The 20,711-nt window shown below is 40.1% G+C and overlaps 1 protein-coding gene across 2 annotated transcripts in view; it reads right to left on the bottom strand.

Moving 5' to 3' along the window:
• Nucleotides 1–1,879: 1,879 nt before the first annotated feature.
• Nucleotides 1,880–20,711, bottom strand: part of DCUN1D3 (defective in cullin neddylation 1 domain containing 3) — a 30,321-nt gene continuing 11,489 nt past the window's right edge. The window contains exons 2-5 of one of the 2 annotated variants that reach the window (XM_075069237.1): nt 20,420–20,622; nt 18,653–18,727; nt 12,739–13,271; nt 1,880–9,689 (exon numbers count right to left, since the gene is read on the bottom strand). In XM_075069237.1, coding sequence (XP_074925338.1) covers nt 9,206–9,689; nt 12,739–13,169 — 915 coding nt within the window. In that variant the 5' untranslated portion in view covers nt 13,170–13,271; nt 18,653–18,727; nt 20,420–20,622 and the 3' untranslated portion in view covers nt 1,880–9,205. The remainder of the gene's footprint in view (nt 9,690–12,738; nt 13,272–18,652; nt 18,728–20,419; nt 20,623–20,711) is intronic. The other variant, XM_032802145.2, reaches the window with a different exon arrangement.

Raw genomic sequence — 20,711 nt, 5'->3', positions numbered from 1 at the left:
AAATTACAACTCAAGCTGCAGCAAGACCAAAGAAAAAAGTACCTAACAGGTGAAATTCATACAGGTATAATGATGAAGTTGCACTGGGCATAAGATAGGAAACCAGGATCTCATACCTACATAAAGAGCAGCAGACTTCCTTCCCTAGGCAGGAGGAGCAGCATTGTAACTTTTTGGGTTAGGCCCAGTTTCAGAGGTAGATTTCACATCCAAGAGCAGAGGATGTTGGTGTCTTTAGCAGGATACAAATAATTTGTCTCATCCCTTGCCCCGCCCCCCATCAGGTCTTGCTTTATGTCCTCACAGGTTAACTAGTTGCTGCTAACTGTTAGTAAATCAGGACCCCCAAACAACTAAACAAGCTCTCATTTGATAGTGAGACAGTAATGCTCCAGTTGAGAAAGAGGAACATTTTTTCCAGTAAGAGAAGGCAGTTCTAGAAAGAAAATTAAATCAGACTGAATTATCTCACAGTCCTGAGAAGAGGCATTCAGTTGTAAAGCAATGATTAAGGACAGGCCAAAATAATCAGATATTAGAACACCCCCCACCACATCCCACTTACTATTTTTCCACTGGGATAAAGGAATTCAAATTACTCATCTGGTGAGTTACACTCTACCTTGAGCCATCCAAGGAAGTTCCCAACAAAAAAAATGAATGGAGCTATTGTCTGTGCTAAGAGGGGAGGAAAAAGCAAGATTCCCACTGTCCATTAAGCAACTTAGTCCCATTATGGATATGCAGTGCTTTTATTGGTGGAACTCCTGTAGATCAGCTGAAAGCATTCATACCATAGAACTATAAGTGAAGATACGTGGGATGTCAGACATACAGAGAGGATTTGTTGAAGGAAAGAAAGAGAGCGGTGGCCTAAAGGGGAAGCAATACTGAATGTGACAAAGGTATCAAACAAACAGCAACAGGTTTAATTATGACAAAGACCATACTGTCCTCAGTCTCTATTACAAAGCTCTCACTAATGTCAGTGGGAGATCTGTTGTGGATTGAAGAGACTATGAATTCCTGAAATATATCCCAGCCTAAGGACCATAATTGAACATGGAATGCATCCCTCCTCTCCAAATGAGTTGGAGCCCCAGGCTGCCAACACTACACATCTAGATGAACACACAGTTTCACACCAGGGCAGCGGCAGCATGAGAATCAGATGGCTGGAACTGGCTCCCTGCCTGGGATCCCATCCCCCACTCCAAGCAGACTTTGGCCCAGCTTCTCTGCTGCATCATATTTTAATACAGGAGGGGAAGACAATGCTAGGTGACCGATTTATGAACGATTGATCCAGCTCCCACTGAGATCAACAGCAAGATTCTGACTTCAACGGGAGTTGGACTGAACTCTTTGGAAGTAGAGGCCCCACTGATGGCTGGCTGTACCCAGCACATCTCCTTGCTTTGGTGTATGTCAACACTGCAGCTAGGATAATGCTTCCTAGCACAGGTAGGCATATACACATTAGCTCTCCTCCAGCTGGTGCACTAAAAATAGTGTGGCCACAGTGACACGAGCAGCAGCAGCTCAGACTAGCTGCCCGAGTACAAAGTGGCCCAACCCATTGGGTATGTACTTGGGCAGCTAGCCTGAGCCACTGCCTGTCCCACTGCAGCCTCACTGCAGTTTCAGCTCTGCTCAAGCTAGCGTGCTAATACATGTTCTTGCTACTTGCGCTGTAAAGTGCCCTCCCAGCTGCAGTGTGGACATAGCCTTTGATTCCTGCACTGCAAAGTAAAGGGCTTGTTTCCTCAGCATGCGATTAAATGCAAGCAATGAAGACAAATGTTTAGTTGGTAAACATCCAGGATCCTGTTTGAAAAAAAGTTATGGAGATGACAAATAATGCTGGCAACAATCCTAGTTATAGTCATTAAAAAATAATTAAAGTTTCCCCTTTTAATTGAAAATTTATGTAAAAAGGACTTCAGCTTTAAATAAGACATTTGTACAAAGCTTTAACACAAAACAGTGAACACCAAGCAAAATGTGCATTATGTAAACACCAAAATGTTCTTCATTTGTTCAGTAATGCACAGAACAATGCTGCAAATTCCCTTTCCAGTGGATTGAATTTCTGTAGCTATTCCCCCCCACAAATCTTACCGGAATACAGGAAATCCAGAAGCTTTGAAACATTTACAGAGCTACAGTAGTCAAAATACATTGTAACTAAAGGATATTTTAAGGGATAGTTTAAATACAGAAATATTTTTACAGTCTCACAGGTAAATGAACGGCAGATCAGATTAGAAAAAAAAGCACCAAAATATTTAATATACATCTGGCACAAGGTCTACAAGAAGTCGGTAATGGACAAACCAATCCCTTGCTTTTTAGAGAAAGGAAAAACCAGACTGCATTTAATGCTCTTATTTAGTAAGGGACACAGCTTAAAAACAAATAAATCACATCCAAGACTACTATAACCAAATAGAATCTTAGTTGTTTGCTTTGTGCTTTTGACAGCACTTCCTAGAGCACTTTCACTGTTTCCACTCTGGGGGGTGGACTTGCACATAGTAACAACTGGTGAGAAAAAAATTGTTACTGTTAAACCACAAATATTGGCAAAGAAACTCAAAGGAGAACTAATGTTATAAAAAGTTTCAAATGGGCTCTATCCCTTTAAAAAAAATAAAGGAACAGGATGCACTCCAACCAATTTCAAGCATTGACATTTCAGAGCACATCTGACACTGTTACATATACAAGAGAAAGCACGGCCCTGTAGACACACGACATTAGTATTTTCCAACACTGAGAAGACTGGTGGATGGGGCAATTGGGCATCTTTTAGGTAAATCCAAAAGGCAAAACATGAATCCTAGGACTATTCCCAGCTGTGTAACTGGTGAAGTGTTCTCCTCTGACAAGGTTTTTCTCTCTCCCTTGCCCCCTGGTTTCAAGCAGGCATGCCTCTTAAGAGAATCAAGTGCACTGACTTGTTACATAGATACTGGACAATATTAAGCCAATTGTGTTCACATATGCTTGAGTGAAAGCCACATGAAGTTGTCCAAAGCTGAACAGATCTAGGTTAGCTTTAGGTATTTCTCTGGGGATATATAAGCTATATAAAATTAAGCTGGGCTCAGATCCATCCAAATATTAAGTGTTACAAGAACAAACGTTGCTCTCCTCAAACTATTTTACTCTCAGCAGTCCACTTCGAGACAATATTCTTTGATCTTGCCCTCACACACTCAGTGACTCACTGGTGCTACAGCCCTTCACGCCAGCCATCATGGATCCCAAATATCCAACCTTAGGAGTCAATCCTGCAAGCTGCAGCAATTTCTCCAGGACATGAAGATGCCCAGCAACAAGCAGGATTAGGTTCTTAACCTGCTCCTGCCTCCCTTTTTTCCTTTCATTCATCATCTGATAGTTAAAATATCCTTTAAAGAGCAAACACTCTTTTCAGATCACTGTTTACAGATACTCTAGAAACTGCAGCCTTAAATATTAAGCACTATGCTGTAAAGTCCTCTAATGCTCATACTGTATTCCCACAAGTGTAACAGCAGCCAGCCTTGAGCTCCGCTGGAATTTCCTGCAGATCTGTCATTTCTGTCATGCATGACTTGTCCTGTTTAGTAAACCAGGGACAGCGAAACAAGTTTCACTGCTGGTTCTGCATAAATGGCAATATTCAAGTAAACATGTATTCCACAGCAGGTAACCTTCAGCTCCAAAAGTATAATTTAAGGAAAAATAAAGTTATTGCATTAACGGAGACAAAATGCTTTTCTGTCTGCGTATCTACAAATATCCAGAGGGGGCTTATTTGAAGAGTGCAACTGTGCAAAAGGTAGGAGCTTAAATTGTAGAACCTCCAAAAACAGTTAGGCTTATATAAAACTAACGACAGAAAGGTTGATTACTGTACCAGAGAGGAACTGCTATAAATTCCATAGATCATTTAAGGCAAGCTGTTTGCAGAACTAGTCTGTTCCAGCCTGTTGCTTCACAAATTCCCAATTTTTTATTTTATTTTGCTTCTGCACAGATAGTGCAAGAGGTCAAATGAGTTACATACTCACTAAAAGGAAAAACCCACAACAGCTCTGAGTTTGGAAGAATGGTCTTACAGGTGCACTCGCTGCTGTGTAGCATATACATCAGGCTTACACAGACAGTAATTTTGCTGTGCATTTTGAATGGGAGGGAAGAAAAGGCACATGAAGACAACACCCAAATGGATTAAAAGAAAGCAAGAGTTAAACTGGCATGCCACCATCTCTAACAGTTTAAGAACTTCTTAGCTTTTCTTTGAACATGAAGTTAGGCATTGATCTTGAGAGGCAGGAGAGAATGGACACAGCTACTGAAGCTGAATTGGTCAAACAAATGGAAGGTACAAAACACTGATTAAAATGCTACAGTTACAGCCTAACATGGAAGGAGGGCAATGAAACATACAAACATTTCTCATGGTACTTACTGCATTGGGTGGGTTCTTAATACATTCTAAGAAACAAAATTGAATAGGCCACCCTGTTCACTCATAAGGAATGGCTTTTTGATCTCCAAGGGAAGGTCTGTTTGTTACTGATATACTCTAGCTCAAATATGTGGGGTAAGACCAGGACCCCCAACACCACAAGAGTGACTTTGCATTTCTCCTACGTTGTAGGATAGCTAACATCCTGAATGACCTAAACTTGTTCAGCAGTTTGACATGGTTCTGGGTTTTTTAGATACATTGGAATGGTCCATTATAAGATTCAATGAAGCTGCACGCACATTATAGCAGTACTTTGAAGACTGCTGTGAATTTAAGGAGATATAATATAACGAAGTAGATTAGTTATCCAGATATAAAATCCTGGAAGGAAAGAATGGTGACACTTAACCACTGAGTAAACCTAAGACAGATCAACAACCAGGTATTATATGGTGAATGAATTAAAGCCTTCTGTCTTACAGTGTGATGTGTTTTATTGTGGTTATAGAGTGAAATTTGAATTTCTGGATTCATATTGTCAGTAGTTTGGAGAGAGATTATTACATACACGCACATGTGCACCTGACTACAACAAAATTAAGCAGACACCTAACTTGAAACATATACAGCAATTTAGAGTACATATTCTTCAGTGTGTGTGTGTGTGTTTGGTCTTTTCATGAAATACTAAACTGAAAATTTTTTTAAGACACTTTAGGTAGTGTCTGAGATTCATTTTTAAACATGAAGGGCTAAATTCTGCCCTCAGACATGCACCCCTTACCATGAAACTCATCCCAAGAGTAGAGTCTGGTACCCAATTAATTAAGGCTGTCTGACATCATACTGTCGAACACAAAGCTGCAAGACCTGGAAATTTACAACGTATGCCATAAAAGAAGGATATGATTTCAGCTGCCAACCATGATATCAGAGCTGAAGTGACTTTAATCACCAGAGACTAGAGATGGAGTTTCCTTGTTCAACACTGTTTTGTAAATTGTTTATAAACTAAGAGGCTGGTTTTATTTATATTATATAAATAAAATGAAAGGGATATTCATACTGAGACTCTCCCATGTCAATACCAAGGACTATTCTCTTGGTGTTATATCCATTTCCCAGAACATGTGTGATAAAGCTGAGTTATTGTTTCTAGTTTTATTTTCTTGTAGTTTGTGTAGTAGAATTGCACAATATTAAAGCTGTAATTTTCCATGTAGAATAGCACCTGCAGCCAATGGACTCACATAGTCAACATTAGTCTCATTTAATGTATTCTCAGTCACGTTTATGACTACCATCCAATGTGCGTGATCCTGCAAAGGATCCTTTACTTGCGAGACTAGTCCCATTTGACCTCAATAGCAGTACTCACATGAATAAGGAATTTGCAGGCTGGAGCTCCAATTAACCGAGGATACAACAATTTAAAAGCGTTGTGAGCCACAATACTACATAGCTGTTTAACACTCAGTGTTTTCATGAGTCACATTCTTTAGGTGTAGAAAGGAAGACAATAAAATGACACGAAGCTTGGATATCAGACCTTTTTCCCAGCAGATGATAAACTGTTGCAATGCATATCTACAGCTACTTACCCCAAGATGTAGCAGTTTCACTACATCATCGAGTTTTAGCTATAGTTCTTTAAAAATCAGCTCCACAAACAAATTCTAATGGTTTCAAGAATCTCATCAGCATCATGCCCATTTATAATCCCTTGATCTACACTTTAAAGATTTTATATATATGAAAAATGTGAATATATTCGGCCTATTCCGTGGAAGTTCACAGTTCAACCATTAAATAAAGACTTCTCAGAGGCTCCAGGATTAATAAAGGTTTCCCCAGAAACATGTACAAAATTCCAAGCCCATGACCAATACAGTGAGCATTAAAAAGCAAGCTATATTTGATGTTAGGATCATCAAAATGTCAGGCAATCCAGAATAAGCACTGTCACTGTCTGTCACTCACGTTGTGAAAAGTTGCACAACTCAAGCAAAGAACAGATTGTTAGACTTTGTAGTCCCTAGTTTGCATCAATTTTAAAATCACAAACTTGACTTTTCGCATTGTTTCTCATTTACTATAGAACAAAAAGAAACGGCTTTTTTTCCAAGACAGATTTGGCTAGCATTATAAGTGTTTGGTATCCAATAGGCTGGAATGATTCCTAGTAGGGTAAATAACTATAGAACCGGGCTCTCCTTCTGTTACAACAGCATGGCACCAAGCCACCCAGGTTTGCATTTTTTTCAACCGGAATTTCCTCTCTTTCACACAACTACCGCCACCATGCTGTCTTGGCGAACTACCTTGCGTTACACCTAATGGCTAACGCTTTGCACTATAGAAGTTTCCTCTGTACCCCAATCTCTATTCAGATCAGACCTTAAAAAACACTCTTCAGTTTCTAGGCCATAATCCTTTGTAGCCATTACAGTCTATTAAGTAATGACTGTCATAATTTAGTACTTACATGCATGCAATAAGTATACATTGAGCAACCATTTTTCAAACTTTGGGCATTTTAAGTTCTTTTTAGGAGGAAGTAAAATGATTTAAACAAAAAAAAATACAGGATACTAGCTCATTAACAGAATACACGTGTAGCCTTAAAGTTATAAATAAAGAGCCTCTCCATTTATGCTCAGGCCAAATCTACACTTTAAGGTTTTGCTGGCATAGAAATGTTGGTTTGAGGTGCGATTTCTCACATCACCACCCCCAACCATAGTTGTGTGTTACCAAAGGGCCTAGTATAAGTAACTGCTTTACTGTCAAAAAAAAGTACTCTTGCTTAATTTGCTTACTGAACCAGAATATTTATACCAGCAAGAGCACCTGTTTACTGGTATAACTGTGTACACTAAGACAATTTTGCCAGTATACAGACAAAATGTCCACAAAGCTTCAGCCTATATTTAATAACCAGGAACCAAGTCCTAAATTTCGTGTTTCGCCTGCAAGTTAACAACCTCTGTTAGGCTTGAAATGGGAGCAACATTAGTTTTCCGTAATTTTTACATATCCCCAATGCACACAGAACACTGACCTCTCATCATGGTAAGAAGATGTAATTTGAGCACATCTTCTTAAACAGATACGTACTTTAGTTTAATTACACAAGCATTGTTAATGATGCAGGATCTCAAAACGGAGCTCTTACCACTGGATTTGCTAGCATGCAGTGACCATTGTGAGAGTCCGTGGGGGCACCTGCCTGGGCACTGGGATGCAAAGTAGCAATCTACAGCACAAGAACCATCGGACAATAGGAACTAATTGCTCACCAGTTTCATTTTTAACTTTAAGCCATTTTATGATCCTGAATTACAACTTTGAAAATAAAGTTGTATAATAGAAATGTATCAAATATACGGAGTCAATGCTTAGCTTAATAAAAAGCCTCAGCCGTTATCCCTTTTACCAAGAAGTATAAAAAAGCTGATATACTAAAATTTAAAAAGGTAGCATCAATAACCAAAAAAATTCAACCAGTGTTAATAAAACTCTCTTTTTAGGTCACAACAGGCAAATAATCCCAGTATAGATAATTTAAAAACAATAAATTGAGTCCTATTTAAACATTATTAAATCAGCCTAAAAATGAATGGTCTACAGTGTTGTCATTAAGAACACATTGAAGCACGCACTTTTCCATTGGGTGCCAATGTTGTTGCTGCCCCAGAAAATTTGGAGGGATGTAACTATACTTTAGCAATTAAGTTAAAAAACTGTCTTGTCAACATTAACGCAAGAGATCCCTACACAAGTGTGCTGCACTTGCCAGACAAGTAAGTTGATAATACAAATCACGTGTAAATTAAAGCAGATTTACATACCCCAGTTCCCCTCGAAAGCAGCTTTTTTGCTCCTGTTAATGTTTACCAGTCATAAGAAGCAGAACCTTTGGCTCCAATGTATTTTCATATAGTCATAAAAATATGAATGACTTCTTCAGCAGAAAGGAAAATTTATCAAGGAAGTCTACTTCCAGTAAAACTGAGGTAGCACTGCTCTTTTGCATGTGATGCTTAAGTAATTTAGATACAAAGTGTTAACTACAATTCAGTTGACTGACAGGTACAGTATGTTTTCATAAATAAAATCCAACATTTAGTTCAATACTCCAAAAAAAGAATGACCTGAACTCATGTTTTTTGAGAGTTAGCTTAAAAGGGGATTGAGACATATTACAAAAAGCAGTCGCTTATGTTGTTTTTAGAGCCTTATTATCTGGGAATTAATGCATTTGTAGTTAGCAGTTAACACTGCTATTCATATTGGTATAAAACCTTAAAATTAATATAACCTAAAATTTCAACAATGTAAACAGCACTACACACAGTACAGACCTGCCCTGATAGATATAGGATACGAAACTTGAATCTGGCACTGTATAATTTAGCAATGTTAATTTAAACCTAACAAAAAGATCTACATTGTGCAAGAAATGTCAGACTTAATACTAATCTGACATCTTTTTTTTAAAAAAACAAACTGTTTTTAACTTGTAGCCAGGGTCAAATATTTCAGGGCAAGAGTTAAAGGTGTAACCAAAATTAAGAAAGTGCCTAAACCATGATACAGCATTTTAGAGCCCTTTCAAATACAAGGCAGAGAAAGGTGTAAAGTAGAAAAATCTGGAGCCTCAGTAATTTCCAGAAAGGTCCAGAGTTTACATTTAATGAAGGGCAACAGGTTATTTCCATCACTGCTGCTTAAATGCTGTTAAGTCTGTTCTTCTATACCCAGACCCTCTGTGTCTGAACATGTAATACATTTGGTTTCCTCTTCTTTTTTCCTTCGTTCCATTTCCCATTCCACAAAGGTATCAAAGAGACTAGGCCAGGCCTCATCTTCGCTGTAGTTGCTAAGGTCTGGTCCAATCACCTGAGTAAAATTTAGAAACATGTTCCATGTGTCCCGGGAGATTCCCTTGATTCCTGAGGGGTTCTCAATTAGGAAGTTTAACCACTGGTCCAATATAGGGGGGTTATTTTGGGTGAAGACTAACTTCCAAAGGGCAATGGCTATTTCCCGATGTAGAGACCTCTGTCCTTCCTCAGAGTCCAGGCCAAACTGAAAGGTGAAACGATAGAGATCCTTGAATTTATCTTCTTGTTTGGCTTCCTTTAAGAGGCTGGGGAACCTAGAACAAATGCCATCAATGCTGTCCGCATTTATTGCTTTGCAGCCCTCAAAGAACTCCTTCCTATTAGCAAAAGAAAAACCATCTGTTAGTACCTTCACACAGGCAGACTATAAAACCCTATCTGCATATAGCTAGTTAGAGCCAACAATGGACCTCCTTTGATAAGACCAGTAAGGCAAAGTACTGCAAAAATCAGTACACTCTCACCTTTCATCTGAAGAATTTACATGTCATCAGTGAGACCTGTTAAGTAGCCTGTTCAGGATGAAATCTGAATTTTAAAAGTTTGTAATTACTTTTGAATCCAAGTTTGCAGCACTGTTAATGGCACCCCAGGAGTGTAATTTAACATTTGAAAGGGATTATTGTGTGTGACCTTCACTACTGCCTGAACGGGCAATGCTTTGTGTTCGTCTTAACTTTACTTTTAAGTGACTTTAACACTGGAGTGATGCCAGATTGGCAGGCTTGAAGGCTCCCTCTTTTTTCCCCCCCACCAAAGCATAGTACAGGCAACATCAATGCAAGCTACCCTGGGTGCCTGTCCTAAATAATGCTTTGGGGACACCATTCTCAAGGGGCAACTTCAAATGCAGTGATCCTTCAGTATTTTGTCCCTCTGTCAAGACCGCAAAATGAGGGTTTTGGCTGTGATAGTCAATGATCAGGCACCTGCTCACTGGACACTGAACAGAGATCACCAACTCAATTTACATAGGCTACTGAACAGTTGTATACAAATGGTCTTTAGTTCCTACGATCTAGGGACCTTTTTAACCTGACAATCTACAGGTAGAAAGCTCTGTTCTACTACTAGCTCTATGACCCATTCAGTTCCCATGGTTAGGTTTCATACGATAATGAGCAGATTGTGGACTTTTCTTTGTGGGCAGGGAAAAGACAGCAATGAGATCTTGGATTTCTCTGTTTAGAGAAAAAATAGAAATCGTACTTTGAGAAACAATTCACACTATGCAAGCCAGACTGCCTGAAACCTACTGCTACATACGGTAGTTATTCTACTGGTGAAAGGATGTCACTCTGACAATCTGCAGCAGGAGCAGCATTATATTGGCGATGAATGGAGCCAGCCTAATAGTTGTGCAGTACCATGCACAAGACTTGATATACCAACTCCTTTATTTCCCAGCAGACATGGCTAGTAGTCATGAAGCAACCACACAAAACCAGAAAAGTTATTGGGCACTGTAATTTCCTAGGACAAAGTGCAATAATCCTGCAGACTCTTGTTGGTAGTGAAGTACTGGAAAGCCCAACCTCCAGCATCTAATGTGAGGCTACCCATTAGGGTGCTATGCAATTAGTTTTACTTAAATCTTTTGAAATTATGACCACTAGCTATTTGATTAAAGCTACTATATATCTAAATATTCGGAAGAGAAGATCTGTCTTCTCTGACTGGGCATTAAAAAACTCAGGATTTTGGTTGGTTTGTTTTTTGTTAAGTATACTTGTGGGGAAATTCTGCACCACTGCGTGGGCACAGAATTCACATCATCTGCAGATTTCTTTGCTTCCCCGCAGAAAAATGACTTTTTCCCTAAGCAAAGGAAAGCTGCAGGAGCAGTCATGTGTCGTCCCCCCCCCAACCCCAGGCAGCGCTGGTGCATGGTTTTGGGTGCCCAGAGCAGCCAGCGCAGAAGTAAATCAAAGAGTGGAGGGAGCTGGGGATGCCCTAGCCTGTGCTGGTCAGACCCATCCCATGTCCACCCAACCCCCATGCATCCAGACTCCTTATAACCAGACCCACCCCCATACCTAGACCCCTCTCCACTGAGCCTCACCCCCTCACTCCCTGAATCCCCCCCCATACACCCAAAATGCCCCTGCCAAGCTCCCCCAGCCCCTTCTGGGGCTGGAGATGCCCCAGCTTGTGGCTCCTACCCTGCACTGGACTCACCTGCTGCTCCTGGCTGGGCTGAGGGGTGTGGGAAAGAGCACACTTCCCCCGCACAGAGTGGCCAGGGCCGGGTCAGACCCACTCCTAGAAACCTTTCCTGGCTCTGCCCCCTGCCCCCATTGCTCTTAAGGCATGGGAGGGAGAGGTCGCCCATCAGCCCAACCCCATGCATCCAGACTCCCCCACACCCAGACCCCCCTGCTGAGCTCCCCCATTTCAGAGAGTGCAGAGAGGCATGGCCCCAGGGTGTTTCTGGGGCAAGCCTGGCCCTTGCACTGCATCAGGTTTGGATGCAGCCTCACTGCCGAGTCTGTTTCCAGGGGGAAGGAGGGAGGAGACTGCAGGGTGATCTTCCACCTCTGCGCAGCCAGCCTCCACATTTTACAGACAAATAAAATTTGCAGAATTTTAAAATATTGTGCACAGAAATTTTGGGGGGGGGGGGGGCAGAATTCCCTCAGGAGTATAAGTAGGAGTTTGCACCAGTGTCCTTGAGGGAAGTTTCCCTTCTCCCCAGTACTGTGAAATGTGCTAAAAGGCAACTGGTTGCCACCCTCCACCTCAGAGAAAGCTACATTTCAGTGGTGCTGTAAATATATAGTGTTTAAAAGCATTGCTGCTGACAAGCGTGAAAGACACTATACAAAAATGTAAAAACATTTTGGTCTCGAGTTCCTAAAATGCACAAATGCCACATACAACACTGGCAGCCTGGTAACCTTGTACAGGAGATGAATTTACTTAGTATGCTGTTTTATCAGAATGGTAATGGAAAGTAAATAAGTGCAGTGGATTACACAGATGTTAGTAGCTAACTTTACGTTACATTTCTCTTATTTGCATTAAAGTAGAAATCAGTTTCAGCACGATCTAACATTACTATCGAGTTGGTACTCAAGAGGATAAGACTGATTGTGATATGTCAGCGTTATACTGAAGTTTGGAGATTTCTAACGCACTTTTCACCATAGGCAGTATAATTTCTGAAGTGTGCCTTCAAGCACAGAAGACTGAGGTGTTGCAGAAAATGAATGGCGTTTCCTTTCATAACTAATTTTTTTTTGCTTAAGTTCAATCAAATTATATGAAAAAGGAATAAGCATGCAAAGTTAACAGGCTTCTCACCAGCGTATAGAAGATAAATATATTTGAACATATAAAATACTTACAAGTGCTGTAGGAACTAACCTTGTAAATTTGCACATGGTAGCTGCCTGGAATTTCCAAGCCAAGACTAGCACTTTAAATTCAGTGGGGTCAACACAGAGGTCATTACAAAAACGTTCCATGCCTTCTTCTAGTATGGCATCTTCTCGTTCGTCCTTGTATCTCCTAAACAATTCCCCAATCCTTTGAACTGAAGATTCCTCTGTGCCGGAAACAGGCTCTTTCTTTGCATCCCCAGAGAAAGCTGGAGGCTGACTAGAATCTAAAGCAGTATCTGTTTTCTTTGTCCCATTGACAAGTATGTCGCCAGAGGATTTCGCACATACCGAGGTATGTTCTTCTTTGTGAACTGCACTTCTTTTGCCATGAGACTTGCTGCTAGATTCTCTATCTCCATTTTTGCTGCCAAGGGTGGAAGAAGGATTCTTGCACTTAGTGACACACTGGCCCATGTTGTTGCAAGCCCAGCTTTTAGAGCAGTCCCCTTCTGATCCGACGCCCTCTCAGCTGCTGTTCAATGAACTTCAACATGCCATCAGCGGGAGTCGACTAACCTGGAAATAAGGTTTAAAATCAAATCACTGTTTTCCCACGGAGACCATATTAAGTAGTTAAGTAACATTCACAGAAGAATAAACAAGAGACTAACTTCAGGAGTTTAAGCTTTGCTTATTGAAGAGGAATAATGTACAGAAAGTTAGTGTGTGCCATAAATACAGGCAATTTCAACTAAGGTCCGTTGCTTTACCTAGAAATCAACGCAGCTCACTCAGCAGCTGCACTATACTAACGGGTCCTAATAAAGGAAATTCCTAAAATTCTTACTGTAACATAGGTTACAAAGAGGTTGATTCATGTGCAGAATTCATCAAGACAGACTACTCCAACCCAGAAATATTTTAGAGGAAATCATTTAAAAAACCATGACACATTTAACATATAGAATACACGACTGTGAAACAAAGCAACCTAAGCCAAGGACACTATGTTCTGTCGGAAACCCAAGCATTAACTCTGGCTTTTTGTTGGCTTTGGTCAGTTTCTGACCGACATCTGAAATCTAGTTTTTTGTTTTCATGTATGTAAGCATGCTGCATGTTTACAGAGGGGAAAGGTGGCTAAAAGGGAACACGCATCTTTCCTGGAAGAGTGTAATATGCATTTAATAGAATGGCTATTCATGGTTTCAAGTACCTATCCCAGTCCCTTGGGAGAGAAGGAGTATGAGGGACTGCAGGGGGATATTCCAATGAAAGTTTCACACATATACTAAGGAGTTAATACTCCCAATTTTAGTTTATAAATTTAAACCAAAAACCATAATTTCTTTCATAGCCATTTCATTCTAATCAAATTATGAAAGTTATAACTTTTTATAGCGCGTATTTTACCCACGCAAAAAGATTCAGATTCAAACTAGAAGAAATCCTTTCACAACTATCATGCCAAGGGGCAGCAGATTTAGGGCTTAAACATTTAGGAAAATCAGAGTAACTCAAAGTACAGAATTGTAGATTTTATTTCTCCTTCTCCAGTCCACCAGTCATAACTATTGGCTTGTATCTTGCCTCTGTCAATTAAGCAACAGCCTCCAATGAGAAACTGGACTTTTAGCGCCTTTTCATTACAGCTTCCCTGTTTCTTTACTTCCATAACCTGGAACCAGTGAGAGATGAGAAAAGGAAGAGTAAGTGACCAAGATAAAATACAAAAAAGGCAAATAGAGAACGATGCGTTATTCCTTCCTGCCCTTTGTTCAGGCTGTAAGTGCTTCAGGACTTGGATCTGGAATTGTAAGGCAGTTGCCAGTTACCACTAACAGATTGCTTCAGAAACTCAGGGTATGTTTACACTGCAATCAGAGGTGTGACTGCAGCACATTAGTTACTGGAGCTAGCTTGTGTCTAGCTAGCACTGGTATCAATAGCAGTGGTGCACAAACAGCAGTGCTTGCTAGCCACCCAAATACGTACCCAGTGTATCAGGCAGGCTTGCACAGCCTGTACAGAAGCCTGTGCTGCTGCCGCTTCATTGTTCTAGGTACCAGCACTAACTAGATTAAAGCTAGCTGGGGTATGTCTACAAGTGCTGCAATCAATCACACACACCCTGTCCCCCCAATGCAATAGAGACATACCCTTAGAATAGATCCTCTTCCTCTAGAGGAGTCTTTAATAGGGAATGACTATAAACTCCAGAAAACTAATTCAACAGAAGAGGCCATTTTGAGTCCTCAAGTAAGCAACAGCAATTTAATCAATATATTTCTCTCATCCCACAAGCAATAAATTTATATATGTTTATCTTGCTTTGATCATTTGTTCCGATGGTGGTTGGTAAGGCTGTTAGTTTCACAGTTCACACAATAACTGTAACTCACCCATTACGGCTCTGTTTTTCCCCCTCTGAAAAGAATTTTTTCCCCTCATTATCCCATTCAGTTTGCTAGACTCTAGAGATGGAAGAGACTTCTTAGATACTGGACATGACAAGGAGCAGGCATCCTGTAGTTTCCAACATTCCAAATCCTTGACATCTTTTAGGTAATCTGCATCGTTTACATACCATTTGTATATGGGGGCAAGTATCCATTTAATGTTTGTAAAGACCAGCTCTGATTTAACAGTGCTATCTATATTAGTTCATATTTTTAAGGGTTCGCTTAGTCATTTTTATTTTTCCCCCATTATTATAAAGGGCTGCTTGTTTAAAAAGCCAAATGCTACTTGACATTACTGTTATAGCTCTTTGATAATTAAATACGCAATCTGTCTGGTTCCATTGCTCTCGTCTGCCTGCAGGTCCACTTTGCCACTTTCCCCAGCAGTTTGCATCAGAGTAATTTCACTCTACTGAAAGTCAATCAATTGTGAATGGAACACTACCATATTGAATGCAAATTCCAGGATAGCAACTCCCTCCCGGATTTACTTAAATTGATCGGCGTCTGAATCCCAATTGACTTGTGAATGGATGGCTAACAGCTCTATCACTTTCCAGAAGTATTATACAGTACTTAGGTAACTGAATAATGTAGCTACCACAGATTACTTAAAGCCAAAAGCACAAAGCATGCAAGAGAAACTGAGGAAAATGAAATCCAGCGTTATAGCAAATATTTTTTTAGCAAGGTAGGCTTTTGGCAGGGTATAAACCATCATCCATATGGGTGTAAGACAACCTCTAGCTGTTGGGGGTTAGGAACATTTTCTCTCTGGGCAGGATATCCCATAACTGCCTACTAGTGCAGGTAGTGGCCCAAGCCAGAGGCAGGATACTGGTTGGGTCACTACATGGGTCATTGATCTGATCCAATATGGCAATTCTTATGTTCCTATGTATCTAGAAAGAAGAGATGAAAGTTCACATTGCATGATTGTGATTTACATAATCAAGCTGTACGCGTGATTTTTGTTCTCCTGCTTCCTAAGTAACGATTGGTTTCACCACAGAAAAAGATTTCTGATATTTTTAAGTCTGGTCCTGCCATTTTTTTTACAATACAACAACGTTGATCTCATTATTACTTTTCCTAATGAAAGTGATTATATTACATAGCATGAAAGTCTCAGACAGTTAATGTTATCAACAGATGCTGTAGGTGAGAAGATCTTATCGTCATGGTAGTTTCAGAAAATGCTGTCGGAAGTTAGTTTTAGGTTAACCTATATTGTGCAAATTAAGCAAGTCTATTGTTTCAAATAAGCGCTTACCCACGCACCTCTCCTCTTCAGAAAGGATTTTCCTATATTCCAATCCATCTGTCTTTTATTATGAGACTAGCTGTCTGTTAGCAGTGCTTTACTAATAATAGCACAACACCCACACCAGCAGAGCCCAGACAGTGTCAGCTATTTGTCCGGTAGTGGAACATCTCCCTTCCCTCTACTGAGTAGCTGTTCCAAAACATAATCCTACCTACAGACATCAGAAGAGATTTAAAGTACCACTGTTGTAATTCCTCACTTCTCTCGTAGTATAGGAAACCTGAGGCAACGTTCCAATTCTTTTGAAGTACTCTTGCTCCAAAAATAGCAAAACCAGCTTTAAAAAAGAAAAGTGTCCAGTTACCTCCACCATCAATTTCTTCACATATCTTGTTCTGCAACTTTCTGGTTGTTTTCCAGTGTTGCTGGAGTGTGGGAATGCTGTTCTCACACTGCTGGATCCACTCCATTTGCTTGCTAGTCTTTTTTGCTTCCCATTCTGCTCGTGTTTCAGAAGTGCGAGATGCACCAGAATGGGATGGAGAAAAGAAAATTGTGCACTTGGGGAATAATATTTCTTATTGGGAGAGATGGGCAGAAGAGATCCAATCGCAGCGTCAGGAGCTATGGTGAGAGTTCAGACTTTAGTGGGGATCAGAAGAAAATTGCTTCTGATTATAAAATGAGCATAGGAAATAAGCAACGTGATCTCAAAGTGATTTAGCTCATCTAGTATGACCAAGCAAACACAACTGAAACTTGAGGAGATGATTCTCAGTTAGAATGTTAATATGAATGGGTACATAAAAGGCAGAGTAAAGAAATATACACTGAACATATTTATAAATGAGTTGCAATTTGATAAAAACATCAAGACAAGTAAATAATGATAAAAAACTAGAGGAAAAAGCTGTAGGTACCACTAGCAATAGACTACTACTACTAGAGAATAAAAGCTGGGACCAAAATCTGAGGAAATCAAAGCCACAGAATACTGTATGCCTGAAGGTTTTTGACTACTCAGTCAGCTGTTGAGCAATAATTTACAGCTAAGTATGAATCATCTAGAGATGTCTATGTTACATGGAAGACAGGCTCACGAACCAGAAAGCGGAGAATCCAGAGCATCATTGTGAATCTACTTTTTCCAACCAGAAGGAAGCAACTGAGAACCCAGCAGCTGGTAGTCACTACCCATAAGTAAAAGCCCACCACTAAGAATAAGATTTGCAGACCTCAATATTACACATGAAATAAAATTAAAGAGGTAGAAATCATTAGGAAGATCTTATTAATACAGCCGTTAATTTTAACAAGTGGGTAAGAAATTAATTGGGGGAAAAAGTGGGTAAGAAAGTAACTGAAGGGAATAAAACTGATGAACTGACTCCTTCATAGCAATTATTTTTGAAGTCAAAGAAATGGGAACATTCCATAAGAAGGGCAAAAAGCCAGCAGGTTTGGGGGTTTGTTAGGCAATGCCTTAAGTTTTACTGCAACCACTAATATAATCAAACCAAGAGTCAGACAAGAATCCATTAATACCTGAAGAATAATGAAGTCATGAGCAACAAACAGCATATGGTTTATAGAAGAAAAATAGCACCAGAATTTTTTAAATTTAAATTTAAAAACTTACAAAATTCAAAGGAGAGCAATAGGACAAAATGGCAGGAGGTGTCGGGGGAAACCCAAAACAGATCTCCCTTTGTTGCATGAAAGAAACAAAAGGTTTAGGGATTGTCTCTATAAATGGAAGTTCAGCCGTACTGTTATATCCCCTTCCATTGTAACCCAGGGAGTATACTCCATGGTGACAGCATGGCTGAAGTTCTGCAGGATTTCCTCACTGTCTCAGCATCTCCCAGCAAATCCATAAAGTTTCCAACAGAAATTAATCCAGACTCCTACAGAATCCTGGATGTATGGCATGATAATATAGTCTCCAGAAGAGCAGAGGTTGAGGAGAGACTATTGGGCGTAGCCTGGACGTTCCAGCTCTGTTCAGAGGCTCCAGAATGCGTAGAATTTCTTAAGATACATGTAAGAGGGTATTACCTCTTCAGGCTCTTTCACTTTTCCTCCTACCCATCCAAGGTTTCCACCTTGGAAACTTTACAGATGCCAACTCTAGTTGTCTTACTCAGAGAGGAATGATCAGGCTGCTCTAATAGCAGTTTCAGCTTCTCAAAATGCCTATTAAGGGTCACAGAAAGTTTAATACTTACATAATCTCAAATCCACAGGGGATCATTTCTTTTTTTAAGTTTCCTTCAGACTTCCAGGTCTCCACATGGAATGCTCTAAAACAAGAGGACTACTCAGAAATCTTTACACTTTAAAAGCAGACTGCAATAACTGTAAAATGCACCTTTAAAAATACAACCAACTACTACTATACATGAGAACACCTGATGAATTTGCAATTTTTTTTACACGACTGAAATCTATTTGTTGTACCAGCAACATTTCTACAAACTAGGTAGCCTTTCAATTAGTAAGTGATTAGAGTGATATTAGCCAGCATTAGCTCAGTTTCAGAGATAATTTGCATCAGACTACTACATTGTTATTTGTACCCACAATATAATTAAAGTATCGGATACAGCAACACTATTTTATCTCAATGGAAGTTTCAACTTACAGCCATTTCAGTAGACTGCACTTTTATGACTTTTGGCAAGGTGTTTCATTTCTTGCATTCAAGACAAGTTTGAATGCATACTCTAGTATATGCACCAACCAGCAATTAGTAGTGAGTAAGGGGACATCCAATCCCTAGGAGAACCAAATAAATACCACTTTGAGTGTACTCTGAAAAGGGACCGCCCCCAAAAAGAGCATTGTAAGGTTCCACGTTTATTGTGCCTCATGGACTTCCAGATAAAACACAGGCAGGGTATGTCTAGACTAGAGCTGGAAAGTGTGAATTGCTCTGGAGACAACATACACACACTAGTTAAGCGTTAACACACAAAAATACAAGCAAAGCTGCAGCAGTACAAGTGGCAGGAGGCACTAGACGATGACCTGAGTAAGATCCTGTCCAAGACCACAGGTACTTACTGGGTGTGGTTAGCCTCTCCCGCCAGTCGCACTGCCACAGTTACACTTGCACTACCATTTTTGGCACATTAGTCCTGATCAAGCTTGTGCAGGTAGGTCTCCCTGAGCTGGAATTTATACCCTCCAGCTCTAGCGCAAACATAACTATCTTTCTTGGTAAACTGAGGGTTTCTTAACTCCCAGTCCTGCAAATTCAACCCCAAATCTGAAAACCAGGCTGGGCTCTCTCCAGCTTATGCAACAGAAGTTCTGACTGCAGAACCTACTCAACAACTGTGTTCACACACAAGTTAGAAAAATAATCTCAGCTCACTCTTCTGGAGCTGCATCGGTTCTGCAGTACTAATAAGAGTAGTAAAGAAGCATATATGGCTCAGTACATTCAGGGAGCAGAATCAGTTGATTGAGAGGTGCCACTTCTTGGCTCGCTGTTTAGACTGGAACAGCTTGTTAAGAAGCAAGCTCGAGACTTGCTCATACCCATAGAGCTTTTCCAATGGAAAGCAGTAGAGAGTGGATGGGGAATGACAGTCCATATTTCCTTGAACTGCTTTTGACCCCCATGCTGCTCCAAGTACACCAAAAAGAGAACCAGCTCAGGGTAAAGCAGCTTCAAAACAACATAGTTTGAACTGTGCAAGTTCAAGGAACTGGGTATCTGGGAGCATCTAAAAAACATCTCTGAAGTTGTCAGGTGGTTTTTTTACTCACTCAAAATAGAAAAAAATAAGGAAAGAAAGAAAAAAGAAAAATATTCATTTCATTACTGAAGTGCTTTTACCCATCCTCTCGGAAAAACAGCACAAAGACAACATTTTAACAGTATTTATATATATTCCACATTTATGATAAACTGTGCTTTAAGCAATTTGATGGGGGAAAAAAAGAGACTGCTTTTTCAGGGAAGGGCTACACCGTTCAATACTTACCTGAAAATATCAAATCTATGTCTCCAGTTAACTATAGTACAAAATGCAAAGAGTAAATTTAGTTCTGGAAAGACCAAAGACTGATGTAATTCAAGCCTAGCTAGTGAAAGCCAAACGTTTTCCAGGGTATCGTGAAGTAGTTTCCACCTTGGCTGACCTGTGGATACGTACTATATAGTGCCAGATGCCAGCAATTTTAACATCTGTTAAAAAAGAGAGTCACCTCCAACCTTTCCCTAGTTATTTTTAATTCAGTTGTGTTGCAAATTGCTGGGTTCAAACTGCATAGTAA

This window comes from Chelonoidis abingdonii, chromosome 9 (assembly GCF_003597395.2).
Source record: "Chelonoidis abingdonii isolate Lonesome George chromosome 9, CheloAbing_2.0, whole genome shotgun sequence".
NCBI lineage: Eukaryota > Metazoa > Chordata > Testudines > Testudinidae > Chelonoidis > Chelonoidis abingdonii.
Note: the sequence above shows the minus strand (reverse complement) of the source record. Positions and strands in the feature narration are given on the sequence as shown.